This window comes from Pithys albifrons, chromosome 5, assembly GCF_047495875.1.
Source record: "Pithys albifrons albifrons isolate INPA30051 chromosome 5, PitAlb_v1, whole genome shotgun sequence".
Taxonomy (NCBI): Eukaryota; Metazoa; Chordata; class Aves; order Passeriformes; family Thamnophilidae; genus Pithys; species Pithys albifrons.
In genome coordinates this window covers 38,859,102-38,886,756 of record NC_092462.1, presented here as the reverse complement: position 1 = coordinate 38,886,756, position 27,655 = coordinate 38,859,102, and the positions used below count along the sequence as shown (strand labels likewise).

General features: G+C 35.9%; 1 protein-coding gene across 1 annotated transcript in view; it reads left to right on the top strand.

Moving 5' to 3' along the window:
- GPM6A (glycoprotein M6A) overlaps positions 1-27,655 on the top strand; it is a 124,602-nt gene that overhangs the window by 65,326 nt on the left and 31,621 nt on the right. The window contains exon 2 of the mRNA XM_071556264.1: positions 19,247-19,439. Coding sequence (XP_071412365.1) covers positions 19,247-19,439 — 193 coding nt within the window. The remainder of the gene's footprint in view (positions 1-19,246; positions 19,440-27,655) is intronic.

Genomic DNA, 27,655 nt, shown 5'->3' with positions numbered 1-27,655 from the left:
GGCAAAACCCACTTAACATATCAATATGCTCCTTGCATTAAATTGTGGCTAACAGTAATCTGAACTTAATTTCGGAAATTCCCCATGCTATTTATCTACAGTATGTGGAATTAGAGTCAACTATAGTTGTTACTATAGCAGTTAAAACGCTATTTGTAATGCTCCCTAATGATGTTTGCCTGCAGCGTACACAGCTCCAAAGTGTTCATGTAGGGAGGAGATCATTGAATTTGTAGAGAACTTCTTTGTGTTCCTCTGCACTCAGGCTCCATTAGATTTGACTGTGTGTAATGAAAAAGATGAAATTATTTGTCTTTAGTAAACTAAGGAAACAACATTATTAATCCATACCAACAATGTGTCAATGTTATTGGCGAAGTACATATAACTCAAATATTTTTGTAGCATTTGATGTATGAGTTATTTGCAATTTGCTCATGCTTTGTATGTCTTAGTAAACAAAGAATATTGTAACTTTCCATGTTGGATAATCTCCTGCTCATAAAATGGAAATTCTCAAATCAATAGTGCTTCAATAAATTAAATAGTAAATTGTCCTGTTTTCTGCTGTCATGTATGACATCTGGTTGCAAACTCTCATCAAAAGTGAATGCTGTTAACTTGCACTTTTCCTATGCATAATTAATCTTCAGCTTGTTGATATGCTTTCAGTGACATCTGTTGACATCTAATCAGAATAGCTGGAGTTCACTTAAAATTCAGTATTTTAGTATTTCATTTCACATACATTGAGGATTTTATCTGCAAAACATCTCTATTCCAAATCCTTGAGTGTCTCTCTTTATGATACATACTGCTCTCAATTCTTTTCCTGTACTGCATATTCAGAGAAGACATAGTCCACGTGCTTGGCAAGGGAATACGGATAAGCTTGTATAGGATGCAGCTAATGTAAGGAAAGACAAATGAAAAGTTCAGAACCCTTTGAGTACCTCCAGGCAGAATATGTAATGCAAGAGGCAAAGTGGGAAGGTTGTATTAATACTTGTTTAGAATTCACTGGAGAAAACCAGAAATAGATAATTATATGATGAACCAAAGTCTGTCCCCATTTTGTTTCCTCAGTCTTAAAATACACGAAGATGTTGTGCATTCTGTATACAACTTTTCTAACCTGAAATAGCTAAAGTAATTAGTTATTATAACTTTCATTAGTTAATTCAGAGAAATCACCTGGCTTTACCAAAATCTATATGTGTATTTTAATTTTGGTTTTATTTATATCTTCGATATAAAACAGTTAAAAAATTAAAAAATAGCTTAAATTTAAACATCCATTTGAAAATGCTAAAACATTTTAAAAAAACAAACAAAAAACCCTTTGAAAAATCGTTGAAAATAATAATTTCACTCCCAACAGATTGGTTTACAGGAACAATATTTTCTGGAATGGTTGGTTTGTGTGGGTGAAAGCTTTGCTCAAAATACCTTAACATCTGTATAGCTCTGTGCAGCTCCTTTACTACCTCAAAAGCATGTCTAATGGCAGTCAAAGTAAATGGATTGTCTACTCGTATTTTGTATGGATTATATTAGATCACAAATGTGTCTGATTCTTCTATTTTGAAAAACTTGTGTCTATTTTCATTGTGAGTCTCCTGACTGTGGCCTGTTATGACACTGTAACAGCTGTTGAGTACAACACAGCTTTGTTCTCATATGCAAGTGATGAGTTTCCCATGTAAATGTAGGTGAAGGTGTGTGCCTGGAATAATAGCATTGCAAAGGCGTACTGGAAATCCCAGACAGAATGGTTTATTTTTGTGTTTCCAAATCTAGACATAATTACCATGGACATTAAGATTTATGCAGTAGAAAAGACATATGCTTCTGTTGCTTTTCAAACAACTCCAGAGTTTAACCTAAATTAAGTTGTATAAATACTTATGGGTAAGTCTTGTGTGGATACACATGGATCTATATCTTTTAAACTAGCAAAGTATTTTTCTTCAAATGTGCTTGTCTTTGTTTTAATATTTTTCTTTTTTTTTAATCTCAAACCTTTCTGTCTGTTGACCTTTTCACTTCTATATTTTTTTTCATATCCCAGAAGCAGCATATATTGCTCTTAGCATAGTGTTACAATTAAGAGACAGTACAGGAGCTCAATAAGACTTCCTGAGACTGTGACCTTTTTTAAATGTTAAATGGCTTACTTCTAGAGATAGCTGTGCTAACCTAATTAAATTAGTGCTGAAAAGCTGAAATGAATTAATTTTGACAGTGTCAAGATTTAAAAAAAAAAGTAGTGATTTACAACTATTGAGACTTTAAGTTTAGTGTAAAAGTTTATATGTTTTGATTTCCTCAAAAAACCCAAAACCAAAACCAAAGTTATACATAATGTTAAACTGTTTTATCAAACAGTTTTTAATACTATTCACCTCACATGTATTGATTAAATAGGCTTTTAAATTTTGTATAATAAAATGAAAACAAATTTAATATTCACCAAATTTTACCATAGTCAGCACAGGACTTATAACAGTAATCTTAGGTAGATATCACCACCATAAAAAGACAAATGCTTTTTATTTCTATAGTAATAACAGCTATATGTTCCTAAAGTATCTGTTCCCTTTCTGTAGTGACCTTGCTTTAAATCACCAACATATTTTGAAAGATAATATTTTACCTTAGGAAGCTTTTAAGCTTAAACCTTTTGAGCGTATGACAAAAATAACTTGTGTCTCAAAGACAGACTAGTACACTATGTGGAAACTTTCTGTGATAACCATAATAAAATACCTACACATCTTTTAAATAAGAAGAATTCAATAAAAATCTTACATACTGTAAATATAATTTAAAAGATTTTTTTTTCACTGCCAAAGGACAATCCTTTTGTGAAATATTATTTTGAATTTGTTTTATTATATCTGTGCTTTCTTTCAAAATATATCGTCTTCTTGAGTTTTGCTGTTTGTTTGTTTGTTTGTTCTTAATTTCTTTTTCTGGAACTGCTTTAGTGAAATAATATACTGGAAGGTAGGTATTTCTGGCTGTGAAATGTGAGATTAGAGCACATCCCATCATACTGGTGAAACTGGGAACTACAGAGCTCTCCATCTGTAAAGCAAGCCAGAAGTACAGGAGATATGTGAGAACTGAGAGTCAATCATCATGTATCATGACTGCTGGACAATGCTTTCTTATTTCAGGATTAGCCTATCTTTTTCTCTTTTGTGCAAAATCTGTCATTTCCTCAGTATTTGGAATTTAGGAAAAAGACTAAAATCTGTAATAATAAAATCTTCTAAAACCAACATAAACCATACATAATGACTGCAGACATTTCTCATTTTAAAGTTAGTTGAGGGCTTAGGAGGATTCAACAGGTATATAAATATTGCTTGATATCTGTATCTATTCAGACTGTCAATGTACTGCTGAATTTCATGCAGTCTTGTAATTCCATAATTCAAGCAAAGCACATGTAGATATGTTTCATTATGCATTGTGCAGTTATGTTTCATTATGCATTATCTGAAATCCTTAAATTCATTTCTTTCTAAAAATAAATTTTAGAAAGAAAACTCTGTTTAACTCCAAGTTGCAGCCTTAATGCAATGTTTTGAAAGGTTTAGGTTGATCCTGCTTGGCCACATACTCAATGGTTAAAAAACGTCTGTCACTGTTGCAATAAAAATATTAAAAGACAACTTTAATTTTTTAACTTGTTTTTTATTTCTTTGCTCTTTCACAGATCTTTTTTTGCTCTTTCATGTGCCTGTCTTAAAAATAGTTCCCTAACCTTACATTCCTGTGAGGAAAAAAAAGTCTCTGATGCATAATAATTATATTTAATGTTAAATGCTCTTGAAGGATGCTTTGCAGTGTTTCCTGTTACCTTCTCATCCTTCAGTTTAATCTTAGATAAGAAACTAAGCCTTGCTGCTAGCTCAACAGGTTCAAGAAAGCACAGAATATTCTACTTTTGTGCAGCAATCTTCCTTTCAAAAAAAACCCCAAACATTTTTCCATTGAGGAAAAACTTAAGGGTAAAACCCCCTACAAAATGGGAAAGGGACAGGATGTCTAAATTGAAAATACACTAAGATTTATTAGTCATTTTCATCATCCTATCTAGACTGAGTTTTTAAAAGCTATAAACTTTAATGAAAATAATTGTATCTAAGTATCTTACAAACGAAACTTTGTGAAAGAAAAAAGTAGTTTTTCATGGCAGAGCAGCAGGTGAGTGAGAGTAATACGAGATATTATTTCAGAGTCCATTCTTGAAATGGAATTTTCTTGTCTGTCTCCCCTATTAGCTGTAAATATCTTCTAGTATTTTAATATACAAGTATAAATGCTTTTTCCACTCTACATTGAGACTGAAAATGAAATGCATGCTTAATGCAGATTGATCTTTCTCTAGATTCTAATCTTTTTGGTTGAGAGTAATTTTTGTCAATACAACTATTCATTCCTTTACTTTGAAAAGTGTCCCTACATGGAATAGTTGCTGAGATTTCTGTTTCTGCTGGAGTCAGTGATAAAGGCTGTTTAACTCCAGTGGGAGACAGCTTAGGTTTTAAATATATGGCCTTTTTGAAGCCAGTAGGAGTTGGTTGCAGATGTTCTGTTCACAGAAATACATAACTTAACCTGAGATCTTGGCAGGATGAAATTTAATTACTCTGTTGCAGTAAAAACCTTTCCATTTGATATCAATCAGAATATTATTTGTCGACTTGAGAAATTACGTAACATACTGGTCCGCAGAGACTTTGCTTATGACCTGTATCTTGAAAGTTTTTATCAATAGATGAAATGAATGTGTAAATTTGCACATACTAAATCATACTTGTAGATTGTGAATGGTGTGTCTCAATGAATCCCGACTGGAGGCCAGAGTGGACCATTGGTGGCAGTCAATATGGCCAAGGCTGAGGTATTGTTTCAGGCAGTCCTTGTATCTCCTATTCGGGGCTCCTCTCTTGCAGCAGCCGGTGGCGAGTTCACCATAGAGCACAATCTTTGGAAGGCAGTGATCCTCCATCCTGGAGACGTGCCCTGCCCAGCGCAGCTGTGTTCTCATCAGCATGGCCTCGATACTGCTGACCCCTGCCTGTTCAAGAACAGACACATTGGTCACGTAATCAGACCAGTGGATGCTTAGGATTGACGGAGGCAGCGCTGATGGAAGCGTTCGAGAAGCCGCAGGTGGTGGCGGTAGATGACCCAGGATTCAGACCCATATAAAAGAGTAGACAGTAAAATGGCTCTGTAGACACTGATCTTTGTACTTTTCTTCAGGTGCTTATTGGACCAGACTCTTTTATGGAGTTTTCCGAAGGCTCTGTATGCCTTTGCTAGCCTGTTGCCTATCTCTTTGTCAATCTTACCGTCTGAGGAAATGATACTTCCCAGATAGGTGAACTGCTGGACTGACTTAAGCTCTGAATTGCCTATGGTGATGTGAGGATGATGGAAGACTTCTTGAGGTGCAGGTTGGTAGAGAACTTCCGTCTTCTTCAGGCTGACTTCCAGCCCAAAAAGCTCAGCAGCCTCTGCAAAGCAGGATGTTAAGCGCTGCAGAGCTGCTTCTGTGTGAGCAACGAGGGCGGCATCATCAGCAAAAAGCAGCTCGCGGACAAGGTGATTCAGGGTCTTGGTGTGGGCCTTCAGTCGCCTTAGGTTGAATAGGTTTCCATCGGTACGATATGGGATGTAGATGCCGTTTTTTCATCGAGGTCTGCTGTGGCTCTTTGGAGCATCATGCTGAAGAAGATTGTGAATAGAGTTGGTGCAAGAACGCAACCTTGTTTCACACCACTGGTTATTGGAAAGGGCTCAGAGAGTGCATCGCCATATCTGACTTGTCCACGCTGATCCTCATGTAGCAGGATGATCATTTTGAGGAACTTGGGGGGACATCCTAAACGTTCCAAGATCTGCCACAGGCCTTTTCTGCTCACAGTGTCGAAAGCTTTGGTGAGGTCAATGAAGGTTACATAGAGACCTTTGTTCTGTTCCCTACACTTCTCTTGCAGTTGTCTGAGAACAAACACTATGTCTGTGGTGCTCCTATTGGTTCTGAAACCACACTGGCTTTCAGGTAGAAGATCTTCTGCAAGAGTGGGTACTAATCTGTTCAGAAGTATTCTTGGAAGGATTTTACCAGCAATGGAGAGCAAAGTAATACCTCTGTAATTTGAGCAGTCTGATCTTTCTCCTTTCTTCTTGTACAGGGTGATGATGACTGCATCACAGAGATCTGGTGGTAGTTCCCCTTGTTCCCAGCAATGCACAACAAGCTCGTGGAATTTGGCATGGAGTGCTTGACCTCCATGCTTCCAGATTTCAGGTGGAATTCCATCAACCCCAGCTGCCTTGCCAGTTTTCACCTGTTGTATGGCCTTGAGTATCTCTCCCATAATAGGGGCTGCATCCAATTCATGTTTCACCGGTTGTTGTGTAATGTGCTGAATTGTTGAGCCTTGGACTACACGGTTGGCACTGAAGAGAGTCTGAAAGTGCTCAGACAATCGGTTCAGGATGGAGGTTTTATCTGTTAGAAGCAGTTGACCATCTGCAATGAGTAGGGGGCTTTGAACCTGGTGTGTGGGTCCATACACTGCTTTCAGGGCCTCATAGAATCCTCTTTGGTCACCCAAATCTGCACATAGTTGTGTCTTTTCTGCTAGGTCGAGCCACCATTTGTTCTGGATGTCTTGAAGTTTCTGTTGGAGCTTACTGCATGCAAGATGAAAGGCGGCTTTTTTTATATGGCAAGATGGCTGAGCAAGGTGCGCTTGGTGAGCAGTTCTCTTCTTCTTCAGCAATTCCTGGATCTCTTGATTGTTCTCATCAAACCTGTCTTTGTTCTTCTTGGAGGAGAACCCTAGGGACTCTTCAGAGGACTGCAGGATGCAACTTTTAATATGTTGCCAAAGCCCTTCGGGAGAAGGATCTATGGGATTATCTTTAAGTCTAGTTTGAAGGTTTCCCTGGAAGCTGTCTCTCACTGTGGCTGTTTGAAGATTGCTGACTTGGAGCCTCCTCCTCGGAATGCCGCCTCTCTTAGGTTTGGGCTTGAAGTGGAGGTTAAGTTTGCAGTGCACAAGGCGATGGTCTGTTTGACATTCTGCACTCGGCATCACTCGAGTATGACGGACATCACTGACATTTCTCTGTTGTACTAAGATATAGTCAATGAGGTGCCAGTGCTTGGATCGAGGATGCATCCAGGTTGTCTTCAGGCTGTCTTTCTGTTGACAGACAGTGTTGGTGATGGTGAGCTGCCGTTCTGCGCAAAACTCTAGCAGGAGGCGTCCGTTGCCTTTGCAGTTTCCAATGCCATGCTTGCCCAGGACTCCTTTCCAGGCTTCAGAATTCTTACCTACTCTGGCATTGAAGTCACCAAGGATTATGATCTTATCATCTGCAGGAACATTTTGGGTGAGGCGGTGCAGGTCTGTGTAGAATTTGTCTTTTTCCGCTGGGTCAGCTTGGAGAGTTGGGGCATATATGCTAAAAAGAACAACATGTTGCTTGTTGTGTAGAGGGAGGCGTAAGGACATAATGCGATCGGAGTGACCTGTCGGCAGATTTTCAAGTTTGGAGGCAATGGAGTTTTTAGTCATGAAGCCAACTCCTGAAAGGTGTCTTTCGGTTTTGGGTTTGCCTGACCAGTAGAGTGTGTAGCCAGCACCATGTTCTTTAAGGCTGCCTTCCACATGAAGACGAACTTCACTGAAAGCAGCAATGTCAATGTTGAGCCGTGACAGTTCGTGGGCAATTAGAGCAGAACGACGCTCAGGACGTCCACTATCCCCAGTATCAAGCATGGTTCTGATGTTCCAACATGTGAGTGTCAGTTTCAGCACACCTTTGCAGGCAGGTGTATGCCTTTGAAATCTCTTTGGTTTTGTTTGACCACATGGAAGATGCAGGTTGGCTGCGGTTATCCATCCGGGTGTGGAGACGAGCTTTGTTTAGGGCACCTTTGCTAGGCCCCTCTCCGTGTGGAGCAAGCAGTGCTGTCCCTAGAAAAGGCTGCTTGGTCATTCAGGATGCTGCTGCAAGAGACTGTCATCTCCGGGGTCAAGTCTCTAATGACTCATATACTGAACCGCCTGCATGCATGGTTGGGTCTGCAGCTTCCAGCTGCTTCCGATCACCTGTCGCTACAAGGCTTTGCAATGTGGGTGAACCCTTCAAGCCTGCGCAATGGATTTTTTAGGTGAGGCACAGCGTGTGCAGAACTGGCCCCACCCTTTACTCCTAAGGTTCATCTGCCACGGCCTAGCGAGCTTGGACGGTGACAGCGAATACCTCAGGACGTAGGTTTGTTTAAAGTATCCTTCTCTTAGATGGATGGCCTTACAGAGCTAAACGAGCTCCATCTGCCCAGGTTTGGGGTTGGCGTTGTCCTTCTCCTAGGATGGTTGCCAGACGGCTAGCGAGCCCATCCTGCCCGTGGACACACTTTGTCTGACCCTTCAGCTGAGACCTGTCTGGTATGGGAGACCCTACCGGCAGCACAAACCACCTCCAGCATAGCTCTCAACCTCACGAGGGCACGCAAGCTTCTCTCCCGCGACAAGGGGGTGTCCCTGGAGAAGTCTGTGTTTATAAGATTTGGATAATGCACTAAAAAAAAAATGTGGCTTATAGCCCAGTATGACTCAGTCTATTTGTGAATGAGAAAAATAAGTGCAGAATTGCATTTCAGTACATACTTCATAGTAGTTTTCTATTTGGGAGAAAGCTTCGTTGAAAGCTGAGGAAAAGAAATGAGGAATTGGTTCTATGAACTCTAGATGAGAGAGATGAAAAGGATACTTATTTTCTAGTTTTATGATCCATGGCCTTGTTATTCCCTTTATAATGAGACCACTAAATGTTGCATAGAATAAATGTCTTATAAAATGTTACTGTTTTCAATCAGATTGAACCAGAAATATTTATAATGGTTTCAGTCAACATCTATGCATTATCAATACATATAACATGTTTATAGCCTTTTTTATTGACATGTTTATTTAATGTGCAAATCTTAGATATGTGATATATTGGGTACATGTAATGGGCAAACTGTTTGAATTACTTGACCCACTTCTTCATTATTTCTATCACCTTTATGCACCTAGTTTGTTTCATTCCTGGCCCTTTAGCTTTAGAATGATTTTGAAGCTGATAAATGTCTGTGTTAAATCAGCCAGAAGGTTTTTTTTAAGATTACAAAGATTGACTATGTTATGCCTGGCTGATTTATATTTCAGCCAGTGACTACTCTGTCAGTAACTTTAATACTTATTAACTGCTAGATTAAGATTTGTCTCATTGAACAGCAATAAACCTAATGTACTGAAGACTCTATAACAGCTAAACACAACACAGTTTTCTGTACATTGTCATAATTATCAATGCCCCAAATATGAGTACCTGTTTCTGCTTATAGTTTTTTTCAAAGATGTAAATGTGTAAGATTTTGCATGTATATACACAAATTGTTTTAATTATTGCTTTTTCTGGAAAAGTTGTATTGTTTTACATTCCAAGCTATAACAGGGCCTGTAAAAACAATCTTCTCAAACATGTACAGATCCCTCTTCCAATGTTTTCACTTAATAGTCTGTTCCTCCCTCACTGGAATCATTAACCACTTGGGCACAGATAAACAAAACCAGCATGGATATTTATAAATATCTCATATGTGAATTTTTCTTATATGAATCTGAAACAGAAAGGTGTCATATCTAATGGTGTAATGCCATGAAGTTCTGCATATCTACCTCATATCCTGTAAATTTTATTAACGTTATGGTGTTAATTTGATTTTAAGTTCATGAGACAAGACACATGTTTTCAGTCAAGCACATGCTCAGTACCTTAGTAAATGGAGCCTTGTGTAGAGACCTGAATAGTAACTGAACCAATTTCTTTGACAAGCTATGAGTTGAGCAGCCAGGAGCTTTTGCTTAAATTAGTTCTTTGTTAAAATTACAATTGACAGGGCTGGGAGAGGTAACACTGATATCTTAGAGGAAGCATACAGCATGCAGCATGATCATTTACCTGTACATCAAAGAATAAAAAAGAAAAAAAAATATAGTGATGAAAAAGCTAGTTCCTTTCTTGCTGGCAAAGAAAATGAGGCATTTTCCTTTAAAAAAGTAGTTCCAGTCAATCCAAGATAGCTACATTTTGTTGTTGAGTAGGAAAGAAATACAGAGCAGCACTTTGGGATGCTGTGCAGTCTCTGCTAAAGCTTGGAACATACCTTCACTACATGAAATCCAGACCTTTGATCATGACTCATGTTGACATTTTACTGCCAAGCCACTGATTCTGTGCTGTCACTACATCTTAGATCTGCATTTTGCCAGAAGGTACTAATCAGGTGTATTGCTTCGGAGTGCTCTTTTATTAAAGTATGATATCTAGTGATTTGCATCATTCATTGTTCATTAGAAAGTTACCCAAGTTCAACAAATACTTTGGCAGAATACTTCAGTACAACAGAATTCAACAAGGTATTTGATCGTTGATGAAAGAGTCCAGTGTAATGGAAAATTAATTATTATACTTCCACCATTGAGTATTGCTGAAGTATGACCAATGAAGATGGAATGAAATTATTGCATGTGGTGCTTAATTCAGATTTCTCTTTTTAGATATATTCAATAGACTGATAGATTTTTCATTTAATTCTCTTCCATGCTGCACACTATAATAGAAGTGTGTGTGCATATATGTGTATATGTATATATACATATATAGATGTACATATTTCTCCATATCCAGCTGTGTTTCAGTTATCCAGGAAAAGAGACTGTAGGTAGTCTGTTTGGTTGAGTATTTTTCCTCTAGATTTCAGCAGTTAAGACAGATGGAACAAGAAGAAGCACTTATCTTGAGGTAACTGCATACATGTCACTTTCAAACTAGATGAAAGAGGGGACCTCTCCTTTCTTACTGTTTACATTGCCATGCTTTGGGCTTTAATGGAAATTAAAACCATGTTTCTTTATGTTAGCTTATTCTTTATATGTAGCTGAAAACTGATTTTAATAAAATTTTACTCAAATATAAAATACATTTTAATTTGACTTTGAAATTTTAGTGTATCACGTGATAGTAACAGATATTATAGGTCTCTCTGTCATTTTGATTTGCTTAGTTGTTTGAATAGCTCAGTGTTATAGATGAAGGCTTCTTGAAACAGTATTTTTTTTCATTAACAAAGTAGCTTATTTCATTTTACTACCAGTCTACATTAAAACAGTGAATTATTTAGAAACTATCTAACCAGTCCATTTGAGATTTAATTACCTTGAATATGAGTGAAGAAATATGTTCAATGTATATAATGAAAATGCAAATATAAATTTTATTTCTGGTGTAAGAGGTACCATGATTATCATTGAGCTTGCTGAATTAATTTTTTTCTCTAGTGAATGCAGTTTTTTAAACATTACAATTTGAACTGGAGTATTGAGTGCTTAGCAAGGGACAAGGGACAACAAGAACAAGGACAGTTCTGGATGAAATTATAGCTAATTTTAACTAGTGTACAAAAATGTACAGACTCTCTTGCCCTCGTTCAGGTTTAATTGTTATTGTTTGTTACTTAGATCAGGAGGGCATCTGTATGAGTAAGGAAGGGAGGGATTTTATGTAGTGTACTATATTTTATTAAAATGCCATGTAATCTGCAGGTCTCCACATTTCAAATGAAAATGACCATGAAAAAACCCTTTGCATTCATAAATGAATTTGTAAATCAGGTCTTTGAAGGCCTTAGTAATATTCTTTTCAGAAAAAAAACACCTATTTTCCTGTGCAATTTTCTACTTTAAAAAATATTGACATTGCTACAAAGAGGTTTTGAAAACTTAAAAAAAAAACCAAAACAAAACAAAACCCCCTTGCATTCCATGAGACATTTGAATTTACATTGGACTACTAACCTAAACTGGTATTACAATTCTAAAATCTCTGACTAAAATTTCTCAAAGGATTAAATTCAGTTAGGAAAGGGCTTTTACGTCTGTATTTTCTTAGTCCAAGTGCAGTGCAATCTTGTATTGATAAAGGGCAGAGTAAATAAGCAGTTGATTATTTAAATTTTACTTCTGCGAGCCTACTAAGAAAGAAATGCTAGATAGAACTGATCTGAGTTCAGCTAGGTTCCTAACCTTGTGACTTCTGTATTCCTTTTGCTTTAATAACTACAGACAAGATTCCAAATATTCTCTATAGTTCAAAATGTGCTGAAGGAGCAAATATTTAACTTCACTGCTTCATTTTCAAGTATTTCAGCATTTAGCCACATAAGAAAACATCAGTTCTTAAAGTTGGCAATAAAAACTGTACATCTTTAGTCATCAAAGAATTGCTCACATAGACATTCAGTTTGGACAGTCTCTTAAGGGTCCATTTTAAGAACACTTTATTATATGTATGAAATTTTTCCTTTAATTTTTGTCCTGAAATCCCTTTTAAAGATATTATAATTTATTTGGGTTTTTTATGTGGGTTAAAGTTCTTTGTATAACCTAAAGACAAAATGTAATAGTGGTGAATAAATGGAGAATTGTGTATTTTTATGCTACAGCATTGTCATTATTATTGTTGGCCTGGCCACAGTGGGGACTGTCTGTGTGGAGACTTGACATGTCCATGGTGAGATAATCTCAGTGTCATTCAAATTCTTACCTCATATTCTTTTGATGACTGAAGTTTTCTGTAAGTTAGAGAATCAGAGCACGGTCAGTTGGGACAGATGTTGCTAAGGTAAATATTTTGTTCCTTTTCTTGTGAGTGGAGGAGTTGTGTGAAGTTATATTTCTACAGAGGGAGAATTTTGGAGGCCAGATATTACAGAGCAGCTTCTGGTTGCAGTTTGCTGAGTTGTTGATCCTCCATATAATTCCCAGGTAACAAAGTTATACTAACCAGTGCACAAATGCAGTCTGGGATGTTTTTTTTTAATACAAGATAATATAAGTGCAGTGATCTGATGAAGGAATGGGTCTGTGGGAGCTGCTTTGGGTATAACCAGATTACATCCCTGCTACTTAAAGTTGTCTTCTTGGACAGTGGATTCTTATGAACAAACATGTATTACTGTAATTGTAATTGTAATATGACAATGCACAACCTTAGGTATTTCAATTTAGTTGGAGAAATTTTGCATCTAAATAAGAAAAGTCTTCAAGTCTTCATGATTCCTCTTAGCCCTGGTCCCATGTTGAGTGCAGTAACTGATGCAACTATTAACTGTGGAGTGACTGTAAAGGCCTAAAGACTAACATTTTAATTTTTATTAGCTGATATCTGATTAGCTAACATCCAGTCACACTAAGGAGATAACAAGTCAAAGTAGATCCAGTAATGACACATAATTTAATGTGCAAAAGTATACCTGCATTTTTTAAAGTTTTTTATTTTCTTGCAATTATTTGGCCTTTTTCCTGAAAATCTTTTCGTGATTTTGTTGGGATATTTTTTTTTACTTTTCTGCATATCACGTTGCTTTTAACATTTCAATCAGAATTCTTTCTAATTTGTTTTTCCACTGTAGTCTCAGCAGTCAGGAATTCAGAGTTAATTTTGTGGTAAAAGTATTTTTGTTGCTTGATAAGAAATTCTGTAATAGTAATCCTTCCCATTGAAAGTTAATTTAAATAGCAAGTCATCTCCTGAGCAAGACCAAGAAAGCTTTAAGCATTTGAAGTAGCAAGGTGATAAAGTTTTCTTCTAATTTCCAGTAGATCCGGTATAACAGTAGAGGATGGGAGCAGAGTGGGGATGTGTCCTGTGAATGAGGCTGGGACACAGAGGTGAAACATGGGATTATGTATGCAACCCTTCTTGAACAGGTTTTCCAGATCAAAGTACAAGATCTTTGCTGACTCGTTCCCAAATGTTGCTTCAACTCATTTGCAGCTTTGTAAAACCACATCTTGAATGTCTTGTCCTTCTTCAGTACTTGAACAATATCAAGGGAGCTGGATTGCATCCACGTCTTGCCATATTATGATGCCTTGGTGACCGGTTTCAGATCAGGAAGTCATGCCACGTGTTGAATAATTTGAGAGGGTTTTGGTACTAGATATAAGTACAATGTGTTATATTTTCTTTAGTATACTGTATTTTGATGGGTGTATTTTTCAATTAAAATATTATATAACAGCAGCTTGACTTCTTGAGGTAAATTCTAGCTTAATAGAATTCAGAACTAAAACTGCATGTTTCATGATGGTCTGTGAAACTATATTTCTATATTTGAGTTGATTGGCCATGAAAGCTGTGTGACAAGTGGTACAAATTTAGATATGAAAAAATGCATGCCTAACTAGGCATGGGAGGCAAAGATGATTTTGTTATTTTGTTTTCTGATTCAAGTGTATGTTGTTCCCTTGCATTTTACTTGGGCTCTGCTGTCCTATCTCCCAATATTAGAAAGAAAACTATTTAAGAAAAATAAGTTTAAGAAAAATGTTATTAAAATGCAATATAATCTTCAGAGGTACTTGTTCTCATTGGAGATATAATTATCTGTGATTAATCAGTAACGTTTTGGAGATGCAGTTGTCTGTGGTTAATCATCCTAGATGTTCTAGCTGAAAATGCCTTTGAAAGAATGAAAAAAGCAAACTCAGAAATATTCTCTATGAAAACTCATATTCTCTATGTTTACATTTTATATAGTATTTCAATATTTATTTTCTTCATGTTAATGTCTAGGGTGAATGGGTTTCCTTAACCATTTATGTAAAAGACAGTAGCATAATTGCATTTTGAAACTGGTTCTTATATAAGTGATTTAAACTTCATTTTCACAGACAGAAGTGGCAAGAGATCTAAGTCTTGATTATTTTTTTGTTGTTCTTTTAAATGTGCTGGCCAAAAATGGATTTGTTGTTTTATATGTCAGACATGTCTCCTGACCTGCACTGAAGAGAAAGTGTCCACATGCCACTAACATAGACAAAGAAATTATTGTGGTGGTGCTACTTGTATGCGTAATTCATAGAATCCTAGAATCAATTGGGTTGGAAAAGACCTTCGAGACCATCAAGTCCAACTGTTGGTACAACTCCAGTCCATTTACTAGATCATGGCACTCAGTGCCATGTCCAATCTCAGTTTAAAAATCTCCAGGGATGGTGAATCCACCACCTCTCTGGGCAGCCCATTCCAATGCCTGATTACTCTCTCTGTAAAGAATTTTTTTCTGATACCCAACTTAAATTTCCCCTGGCAGAGCTTGAGCCTGTGTCCCCTTGTCCTATTGCTGAGTGCCTGGGAGAAGAGACCAACCCTCACCTGGCTAGAACTTCCCTTCAGGTACTTATAGACAGTGATGTGGTCACCTCTAAGCCTTCTCTTCTCCAGACTAAACAACCCCAGCTCCCTCAGCCTCTCCCCATAGGGCTTGTGCTCCAGTCCCTTCACCAGCCTTGTTGCTCTTCTCTGGACCTGCTCCAGCCACTCAATATCTTTCCTGAACTGAGGGGCCCAGAACTGAATACAATACTCAAGGTGTGGCTTCACCAGTGCTAAGTACAGGGGAAGGATCACTTCCCTGGTCCTGCTGGCCATGCTATTTTTGATACAGGACAGGATCCCATTGGCCTTCTTGGCCACAATTAGATGTAAATAACAGAAGACAATTTCTTGTTCTGCTCAAGATATAAATCTTTTGCCTTGTTAATGCAGAGAAAACATTCTCTAAACTGATCAACTTGCATTTCTCTAGGGCACTTGAAGATGTGTTAGAAACTAGAAGAGGTGTGCACAGATTTCCCTGTATAAGGGAAAATTTACAAGCCCTTTAAAGCCGAAGTTTAGATATCTATATCAAGATTATTGCTGATGGAGACAGTAATAATTGTTCTAAGAGGAACAAAGGTATTTGTCTATGAGACCTTTGCTGCCTGGAATGTGGATATATGTAAAGCAACATTAGTGTGCTACACTTTGATAGCTGAATATAGCAAGTATTTAGACTTGTACTTTATCCGTGTAAAATAAAATTCCTTGTCTTGTCATCCTCTGTGTATTTCATGATTTAATTTTCTTTATGGAATTATTCTAATAAGAAAAAAAAATAGTGAAGTTCTTCATGTTGAAAGCTACCAAGAATAGTATTTTCTATTACTTCCTATGTTTTTTTCTAAAAGCACGTGGTCCCACAGAATCTAGATTTTTACCTGAGGGATAAATATTGGTACACATAAGCAAAAAAAGAACCATAGATGCTGCTAAATTATATAGCATGAGATTATTCTGCAGAGTGAAGTGTTTGAAAAGTACTGAAAACTGTATTTGAAGATGAAAACAAACATCAAAGGAACATATACAACTTTTCATCTTTCCTTGTAATTATTTCTGTGATTGTATGTTTTAACTATCTTGTGAAGATGGTGTTCATATTGGTGAATGACTGCCTGTCTCAAATAGACATAGACATATTGCACAGCTGAGTCACATTCTGTACTGGTGGTTCAATGTCATTGTGCAAGTTAAAATAGCATTTCTATTGTTCTGTTATTAAACAGCTATTTTTACATTCTGAACAGTGGAAAGAAAAGAACTGGAGCAAATGTTACCTACAGCACATTACCTCATGTGGTGTATGAATGATGTGCAGTAGCCATTTTAAAATCTTAGTACTGATTCACTCATTTTCTTTAGTTTTGAGTTGATTTGACAACACTGAAAACTCTATAGTTACTCATGAGGTAAGTAGTGAGAAAGGTAGGAGGTCAATGGAAGAGCTGAATAAATGAGAAAGGCCTTGAGAATACCTGATTATTTGAAAATGTCATGTGGTTGAATTAATTTTTTCCATTTTTTTTTTTTTTGGATGAGTGAAAAGATATTGAACTGGGGAAATATACTACTACTAAACGCTTCCCTCAAAGGTTTATGAGCATGAACAGTTTTAATGCAAGAGAGGAATAGAAGCACTTCTTCAAAAACTATAAATCTGTTTCAGTTATTTTTCAAAATTTGAAACAATTAAGGGGAAAAAGAGGGATTTATTTGTGATTACATTTTTTATTGTATTACACCTTATTATATGTCATCTCTTTATTGTATTATACTGTTTTTACTTTGTTATGCTATTTTACTATATTTTTACACTGTTTCACTATAATAAAGCTAAAGTAATATTAGTGACCCTGGATTTTGATCATATCTCAGTTTGTGACATCTGAGTGTGTGCTCAACTCTCGCTGGATCTAGAGAGTGAGATGCAGCAGCTTGCAGGAGGTAGTGCACAGCCAGCTGTTTCTGGGTAACAAAGCTCGCAGTAATAAATACAGCAGTGCTATGTGAGTGGGGCCTTAATGAAATTTCTAGTTCAGACTACTATCTGTTTTTATTCTTGTGTTGTCATTTATTTAACTTACTTCCACTTTACCTTTCTCATAAGCGGAAAAGGAAATCTTTACAAAATCACCCTTCCAACTTCCCTGCCCCAAACTATTGCAATGTTAACACTCTCCCTACAGATCATGTGTCCCTGAAAATGTTTAGGTCTACCTTATTTTTTCATCTTTAATATTGTAAGTCCTCATACATCACTCACATTATCACTCTACTGTCATCTTTCCCCCTCTTTTAATTTTTTATATAATGCTAATGGATGTACAATGGGACCATTTTTTTGAGTTTTTTTCTGCTGTTATTCTATGCTGAGAATGGCAATGGGCATTTAGTTATAAAATTTGATATGAAGAAACTATATATTTTCCTGTAGTCTGGTTCACTACATATTTTTTAGATATATGTCTTTTGTTTTTCTAATTGTTCTTTTCTAGTATTCTTGTAGGCTTTTAAACATTGAGGAATTCACCACAGTTATTAAAGGTAATCTTAGAAAACAGGACAAAAGGAATCTTAAGAGATTTCCTGTAGTTACCTTCATGCAGAATTAGGTACCCAAAAGCATTGATTTATTTTTCTAGTCTGTTCCTAAGACCTTCCAGTGATGAAATACCCACAGAGTTCCAGGGTATAAAAACCAGATAGTGTAACAATCACTGAAAGTCATGAAGTGATCCCTGGAAATTTAAAGCCTTTTGCTGCTGAATATGAAAGCTACCTGTGGCCAGTACAGTAGAATGACATGAACTGCAAGAAAGATAAGTTCTTCACCCAGTGTTGTATGGGCTCAGAGAGGGGGAAAAAATAAAACGCTGTTACCAAAGTATTGGAATCATGGAAGGTGTTACAGCCATGGATGTGTGTAGTGGCTGCTGGAGATGGGTGACTTGTGCAACAGGTTACTCAGCAAGACTTTGGCAGTAGTTGAAATACACAAATTTGCATATTCTACATTTGGTCTTTTACAGTTGACTCTGCTATAGAAAGTTGTCTTTAACCAAAAGTAGTCTCAAGCTATAACTTTTTCCATATTTTATACAACTAGCATACATAATTGGAAATTATTTTGTCTTTTGCATGTTTAATATATTCAACTTTGAGTATATTATATTTTTCTTTCAGAAACTATCCAGCCCTTTGAATACTGCCTTTAGTAGCATTATTTACATTTACAAAAGTTGCAAGAGGTTTCTATTTGACTAAAATGTCTGCATATTTGAAAATGGCTTAAACTCTTATAAATAGCTGGTAAACTTATATTTATATATGGCACAGATTGAAATTTGTTCATTAAAAGCAATAAAGGAGCTAATGAACATTTGAACAGACAGGAAATTACTACTTTATTTATCTCACCTAAATGAAATAGAAACTTACCAACTTAAAGGAAAAAATATGAAATTACATGTCGAAACTACATGTGAGAATTACATATAATGAAAGTAGACAATGGATTTTTATGCCTTTTTTCTTTATTTAAACATATCTTTGGTATTCCTCTTGTTTAGCATAGCCTAAAGCCTTTGGAGCATGTTAAAATACATTGATTCATACCTGTTGAACATAATTTTTAATTGGACATTTTCTCTCTAAGTTTTTAAAATTTCTAGGCCTCACCTTGTTTTCTAGCCTTTCGTGTTAATCAGATGGCATGTTTACATTTAACAAATCCAGAAGCAACTGAAAAAACTCAGAAGTTGAATTAACCTTTCACAGATTTTCTGACAGTCTGGGTTGTTATACTTGACCTAACCCCTCTTTGGCCTGAAGTCTTTAATTTTCACAAGTGTTTCTCAAGGGTAGAAGTTTGGGTTTTTTTCACTTTCTTGATATAATATATTAACATGTAACTTTATTTTTCTTGTAGGATGCTTCGAGTGTTGCATCAAATGCCTGGGAGGCATTCCCTACGCGTCTTTGATTGCTACCATCCTGCTGTATGCTGGAGTTGCGCTGTTCTGTGGTTGTGGACATGAAGCACTTTCAGGAACTGTCAACATTCTGCAAACCTACTTTGAGATGACAAGAGCTGCAGGAGATGTTATTGATGTCTTTACCATGTAAGTTACTAGTTTCTTTCACTTGTGTCCTTTTAAAATTTTTGAAAAATTCCACAAGAAATTTAAATTTGACTCAAGAAAATGTGTTTTAATGAAAATCATGGAAAGAATGATTTGGGTAAGCTCAGTGGATGAAATTTCAACTGAGCTCATATTTTTACTGCTTACAAGCAATTTGTAATGCTATTTAATATCCCATATTTTAATTTAACTTTTACTAAAAATTACTTTTTATAATATTGGTGAATTTGTTCCATGCATCTTTGCTTTAAAAAAACCCCAAACCCAAACCTCTCAAAATTCTATACTCTAAAGAAGTAAAAGAGGAGTGTGCAACAAGTAACAGTTCTGGGAATAAATACAATAAAGTAACCAAAGAGTTATACTGAACCCTAAGACTCTACTGCCTCTGGTATTTCTAGAATTAGTCTGTTTTAAAAGGTTTCATGCTTTGGTACTCCTGGAAAACCTATTTCTGGAAGGCCTTTGTTTTGTTGAGCATCTCCTTCCCTTTGTTAAATTTATTATATTTGAGAGAATAGTTTATTGTATTCTGAAATTAAATTATATCTTTTCTAATATCTTTAAAATTTTCTCTTTAAAACTTGATTTTAAATATTTGAAATCCAAATTATTATGTGGCTTCTAATGGTTGTAACTAAAACTAAATAATCCTATCCTTAAATCTGTAAATATTTTCTTTCCTAATTTTTTTTTGAGAAGTGAAGTGATCTGTCTGTCAAAACATTGACCTCTTATGATGGATAATTCCATGATAACAGTTTCTCAGGGCTTAGCAGTGGTTAAAACACAAACCAAGTACCAAGGAGTCAAGAAATCAAAGAGAAGCAGAGAACACACTTATGCCATTGTCTAAATCCATCTTTCACCCATTTCATTAACCCTGTATACAATAGTGGTACGCCAAAGGAGGCAGAAAAGGATGATTAGACTTACAGAACAGAGGATATATAGCTAAAAATTGAGTATAGTAGGATTCTTCATTCTAGAAAGGGGATGATTAAAAACTGTTGTGCTAGAGGTCTGTAAATTCCCAGTGTTATGTACACAGTGCACAAGGTAAGACTGTCTTTCTATTCCAGTACAAGAAGTTTGAGGTATCAGAGAAAACTGGTAAATACCAGGTTCAGATAGAACAGATAATGGTTCTTCAAATGTCTCATAGCAGACCTCTGAAGCTAGTTGTATATTATGGATATATTATGGATGCCAAAAATTTTTATGGGTTTGTGGGATGGCTGGATAATCTTGGAAAACAAATACATTGATGGTTTCTAATGACATTTGAATGACTTAGCCAGCTCAGGAAGTACCAGAGGCTAGAATAGTGTTGGGGGTTATCCTGATAACTTGCCTGCTCTTATTTTCCTTATATTCATTGTTTGAGGTAGGGAAATTAACATTATATATATATATATATATATATATATATATATATATATATATATATATACTGGATACTGACTGGATACTGCTGTTTTCATGAGAGCTAGAAAAAGAATCTTAAATTTCTTAACTTGTCTAGGACTATATTATCAACATCCTTTCCAAAGATTCTCTGTGAATATTGGTGTACTCGTCAATTGATTAGTAGTCAGAAGGGAGCATGTACCCTATAAGTATGTCACTGCTATGCTGATGCCTAAAATGGAAGAAAACAACTTTTGAGACAATATTAGTATAGATAAAACAGAAAGCAGGTGTTTCATTAAAGTGCTTTAGGGTGCAATAAATACATAAGTGCCCACCACAGCATAGGGCTCCTACAAATTTATAACACTAATTGATTATTGTATATAATGGATACATCCAACCCGAGAATTGTCTGGCCCCAGAACCTCCCTCAGGTCTGCCCCTTGGCACGTCTTCCTGGAACAGAGTTGAAGATCTCAAGACCCTTCCTTCTTCATCATCATCATCTTCAGCATCACATGCCTTCTTTGGAGCTTCTTCAAGGCTTCTGAGCCTTCTAGGTTTCTTTGAGTACATTGATATCTTATTATGTCCTTCTAGGTACATGTCCCAGACAAGATGTCCTTGCTAAAATCTTTTTCCTTGAAAAGAACATTAAACAAAATTTGAAGAATTTCAAGAATTTGACACAAAGTATGAGAAAGGGGGGTTTAATAACTGTTAACTGCTATTTTAAAGTGTTAGAAACTATAAAACTGTATTAAAAATCTATATGCTAAGAATCTTAAGAATCTTAAGGCATCAATGCTATATTAAAATTTCATCTTTGGATCAAGGAATTTAGATATCCTTGTATAATATATTGGGTTGATGGGAAGATGTAACTTCTGCCTTGCGTTTTTGTCTTTTCATTTAGAATAATGAGTCTGACTTGACTCAATGGCTAAGGTTCATTGTTATTCTGAATGAAAGATCAGTCATTTTATTAGGCTTTAACTTATTATATTAGTCCCCAAGAAGGCATTAGTGCAGAACAGCCACAAATCAATGCTTTCTCTCCATGGCAAGTTTTCCAGCTTCTCTCCGTCAAATACTTAAGCAAAAAGATCAGTCAAGGGACATAGTTCAAATGCATATAACTCACTGTAAAAGATCAAGGAATTATAAAGTTTGGGGGTTTTTCTTGGCATTTACTTGTTTGTCTTAGCAAGTAGCTTTTGGATGTCTGTTTTCTTTGATTACTTAAACATATACTAAACCCAGTTCTTTCTTTGGTGGACCAACTGTATTTGAAATTTCAGTTTATTCAGTTGTGAAAGAGGTCTCTAAACTTACGTCTTAAAGGGAGGAGATGTAACTATTTTGACTGAAAGCAGATGAATCATTGCTTTAAACTGGATAAACTTGCAAAGAAATTTACACACAATAATTTTCTACCTCTTTAAGTAGATATTACTTTAAAATAATTTTGTAGGGAGAAGAAATACTTGATATTTTGTCACAATTATTGATGAACAAATGGCAGTACAAAAACCCATGGTAATTATAGTTTTGAAAGGCCACAAAGCAGAAGAATATATAAGTAGAAACAATGCAGTGCCTACATTCTTGAAATGTTACATATTTAAAAGGAAACAAAACCTAGTTGTTTATTTTTCTGATTAGAAATCATAAGAATTAAAAAAGTCTAGCAGTGTGCCCTATTAAATTACCACTTTTTAAGGTTACTTACCACATTTTCGGCTCTTAATGCTTTTAGTGCTGTGAAGTGTCTCAGGCTGGCCTGGAATCTGACTTTCTGTGATAAATGTCCTGGGCAGATACTGCAGTAAAGTGTGTTAGGTTCTGCTTAATCATACTTATGCTTTCTGTCTATATTTTTATTAGCATGCTAGATTTCAAATGTCATTCAGAATAAAAATCAATCCCTACCTGAGAGCTACTTATGTGGGTGGTAAGAGATAAGGGCTGTTTTAACTGTATCCACAAGTGTTTGTTCTGAATGCAAATAACGCAACTCACAAGCCACCCTGTATCTCTTATCTTTGTCCGTGCAGCCACTCACTGCAATTTAAAAGGAGTGACAGACCCCTGAAGAGAAAGTAAGGCATGATGAGGGCATAGAAAAATCTGAACAGCTACAGCACTCAAGTGCCTAAAATAAAAGCCAGAGTGCCTAGATCCAACAGCATCATTCAGAAATGTCCATATCAATGTCCCTGAGGGCACCAACAGCCTTGACTGTTCTTGCCTGGCCTCCTCTAGGGCCTCCCCTCAACCTTTCCATGGTGCAGAACCCCATTTCAGTGAAGCATGAGGGGTTCAGTCCCTCACTACAGACTCTCCTGGCCATGGGGTTGGGGCTGCCCTGGCTGCCACACATGCCCTGCTCCTTGTCTGCTCCATGGGGAGCCCACAACCCTCATGGTGCCTTGATGCTTGTGGAGACATTAATTAATTAAGAACCTGCAATAAGCCATGAACTTCCCTTGGAGGATTCAGCTCTTGGGGATTCAGTCAAGAGCAACAGTCCTGTGGGATAGAAGAGGTGATCTGAGTGCTGGCTCTGCAGATTGGTCCCTGATTCCATCTCCCTCTACTCTTGTCTGAGTTCAATTAATATATACCACTTGCAGTTCATATCTACTTTGGAAATATTGGTAAGTAGTAAATATTTTTAATTTTTGAAAAATTAAGCAAATTTTGCAACTGCTTTTTAATTCTTTAAACGCCAGCCAGTTACAGCAATTTCCTCAAGTTTCTGATTTTCTTTCCATGTTAAAATATAGAATGACCATTGACAATAATTCCAAAATACTGCAGCCATGCTAGAGAGATTCTGGGTAGGGTAGAAAGAGTCCTTTTTTGGTTGCTTGTTCTGTAGGTGGAAATACAACCTCAAATTTGGTCTGGAATAAATAAAAAAAAATCTAAAATAATACAATTAATTATATTTACAGTTTTTGTCGCAAAGTACTGAATTATATCCTGACTTTAGTTTCCTTGGGGTGACACAGGTAAAACAGGTACTCTAAACTTTTGAAAACTAATATAAATCAAATGTATTCAAATTCATGTAAGCACATACTTTAAAGATGAGTACCCCTTATGCAGAGGACACATCTTCAAAAACCAGAAATTTGAATGGTAGGCTCTTCTATCTTTAAACAGTCATGTCTAAATCCATGAACTTTTAATAAATTGGATGGTTATAAAAACATTTGGAATTATCATTAGGACTACCCTTTAATTATATTGATTTCTGAATCACTTTTGTGAAGTTTCATTCTCTATATTTCCAGACTTTTCACTGCCAGCATTATCGCTGATTTAATGGTAGCTACTCCCCCTCTGCCCACACACCCACCAAGTGAAGAAATGCTTGTTTGGGAATTTACAGAAGTCATAACCTTTTGTTTGGAATTTGAATTCCTTTGGTGGCTGTAGATCAGTTATTTTAGTTCCTTGTGAGTCAAAGGAAGCCTAAGAAAATAAATGTAATGGTTTAATTATCCTGATAATTACCCTTGTAATATTTTAAATGTAAGAAGTGAATTATGTTACCTACATTGTCAGTTTAACAGCTCTGTAGGCTTCACTGAAACTGAGTAATCTGTTTGAGTTAGTTATGGTATTCAGCCATTCTTCTAACAATTCAATAAACAGCAGTCAACACTCTACCTGTAAAGTACCAAGTATAACTAGATTTGCTTACTTAACCACTGATTTTAAGAAGATTATGAAAGGAGCATAAATAGACATATTATTATCAAGCATGTATTGTATTTGCAGGATTTTTATATTTTTCTGGTGTTTGGAAAAAAATCCAAATGAAGTTTCTTAGAAAATCAGCAGCCCAAGAAAGGTTTGGTCTGTTTCCTAACAGCATTTTTTTTACTGTTCTTTCTCTTTAGCATGCAAAGCCAGCTAGTGTCATCTGTCACATGTTTCTGATTTATAGGCCACAGAACAAGGGAATTGTGCTCTTGGAGTGGAAAATGAAGAAACTTCCCTGAAAGAAACATTAAAACCATTTTCCTGCCACTGTCAAAGCTAATTCAGGGCGTTATAAATTCACTTCCCTTTAAAGGTGTGAATTCAAATAGTAAACTAACTGAAGTTACAATCTGTAAATCTGTTGTCAGTGCATTCTCTGTTAGAAATGCCACAGACACTCTACTGGAGCCACCTTCCTAGAACTAAAATTACCCTTCCTTTCAGCATATGTGTTTCAGGTGCTGCTGGTGTCTATGTTTGATGCTTGCTGATAACTTTTCTGTTAGTGTATAGTCAGTGTTTATTAAGACGGTATTGTTTAGTAATATACATATGTATGTGCAACTGTTTCCTTTTGAGGAAAAACAAAAGAGCAGGTACAGAAGCTTTTATACCTCCCTTCTTAGTGATATAATCAAATGTTTGGATAGGCAGATAAAAGGATGTTATTCTGATCTACCATTCATTTTTTTTCCTTTTTTTGTCTTAGCAGCTATCAGAAGTTAAATATTGGTATCACTGAAATATTACTGTTATCATCAATACCTTTATGGCATATTAGTGGAATACTGTAAAAGGTATTACAATGTGACCTGCAGTAAAGGATAGCTGATATGAAATACAATATTTATATACATTCGCATTAGGATGTGTGATGATTCTGTTTAAATCATCTACTTAATACATGGTAGCAATAATCTGGTTTTCCCTACATGTGTTTGGTCCTTTAGCATTCTTCAGATTTGAACTTAAAATATGTTTTAAACATTATTTATATTATAGGAAGCAAAACATGGAAGACTCTGTATCAGGACAAACAATTGTTAACTTATGCAGGGCTGTGTTGTACCACATTTGGAAACAACAAGCACACTAAACAGCCTTGGGAGATGACCTCACTTGTTCTGTAACAAGAACATTTAAGTTGGCACCAGTTAAGCTAGCTGAGCCTGTGAGGAAAGAAGTGGAGGTCTACATGGTTTGCATATAGCAAACAAGTAGGATGGCTAGTCCAGGCATGTACAACCGTTTATTGGAGATGTACACTGCCTTTCTGAAGGTGTTCACTGCCTCTTGGTAAGGGTTGTTTTCACACTCCTGATTATGTAACAGTATCCAAGTAGTTATTTAAACAACAGTTTCCTTTTTTGTTGTGTAAAATGGTAATATATGATCTAGGGAGTATGATTTAAAGTTTTTAACTTCATATTTGTAAAATTGTCATTAAAAAGTTCTTATAAAATAGTAGTTTTAAATAAATCATAATAACTTCCAAAGTATGCTGTCTTAGAAGAAAGTTAATTTTTAAATAATGAATTTTATTGTTGCATTAGTTGAATTCAATGCCTCTAAAATATCTGAAAAAAAAAACCTGAAAAAAGCTACAAATATCAGCAAAAATGTTTTATTATGAAATATATTGCAAATTCAATGCTTGGAAACAGTCCTTTAAATTCCTGAGTATTACTACTTTGATACATGTGAAGTTTATTTTCTTATGTGACGGTAAATGATTTTCAATTAAAATCATTTCACCAAAGTAGAAATCCTATCTTGATAAGTGATACCGTGTGTCTACTGTGTATCCTGCACAGGCTGATAACCTTGCAGTATGAAAAATGGACAGTAGTATGCTGAGAACTGCCTTATTCCAACTCTATTTTGAAATCTACATAGAATCTGCTCTCTTGGTATGCTTGTGGTATAAACACTGCAGATGTAGTCCACAGTACAGCAGAGGAGCTGTATGTTTACATATAGGTTAGGATGCAGTGTTAGCATAATATAAACTGATGGGTAGACCTAAATACTTTATACTAATAACTTGCTGTTCATGCAGTATTTCAGGAACTTATTTTGATCTCAGTCTTGGCTGATACAATGGACTGAATATCCATTAGTGACTGCTGTGCAGTATAATCAGTCTAGTAGTATGCTTACCTTTTAGCTTAATTGGAAAGGAGTCCATGTTATGCACTGTGAAAGCCATCATGCAAACCATATCTTGCTTAAGTAGGGACAGCTTCAGTACTTGCCTAAAAATATAAAAAATCCATTCTTGATCTAAAATGCTAATGGAGTTGTAACCATAATCCTTAACACTGTAAATATAAAGGTTTGTTCACTGAATTGAGTGGTAAGAAGACTTCTAACTAGGCTAATGAAACTTTTCACTAGCAGCACTCCATGGGTTCCTGTATCTGGATTCTGACTATGTGTAGAATAATGAACTTAGCTCTCCAAAGCATATCTAACCTTGGCCCATGTGTCTTGTTCATGTATTATAATTTGACAGGAACCACCAGAGAGAGCACAATGTCATTGAAGATGCAGTTTACTTAAGAACAGTTTCTATTTCATTGGGATGATTGAGTCACATATAAATAGTAACAGAGCATATCAAAGATTAGTTGCAGAACATAGCATCTTTGATCTGGTATCATTGGTAGGTGCATCAAATCTGACAAAAAATGCCAGCACCTGAGAATATGACCTTTTCAAGATTATACCGTGCTGAAAAGTCATATTTACTACCTACTCAGCTGTATTATGTAGCCAAGTGTTTTGCATTCTGTTAAAAGAAATACTAATAAGAACCTTTGTAAAGACGTAGTCCTTAATTAATAAGTGAATAAGGAAATTCTTAGCAGTGCATGTGAACACAAGCAGAATGACCTTAAATAAAGAATTTATTTGTCTTCATCTATGCAATTACAGTCTCCTACTTTTATGCAGATATCTGTATTATTTAGTGCAACTTTCTTTCCTAGTTGACTAGAGTCTTA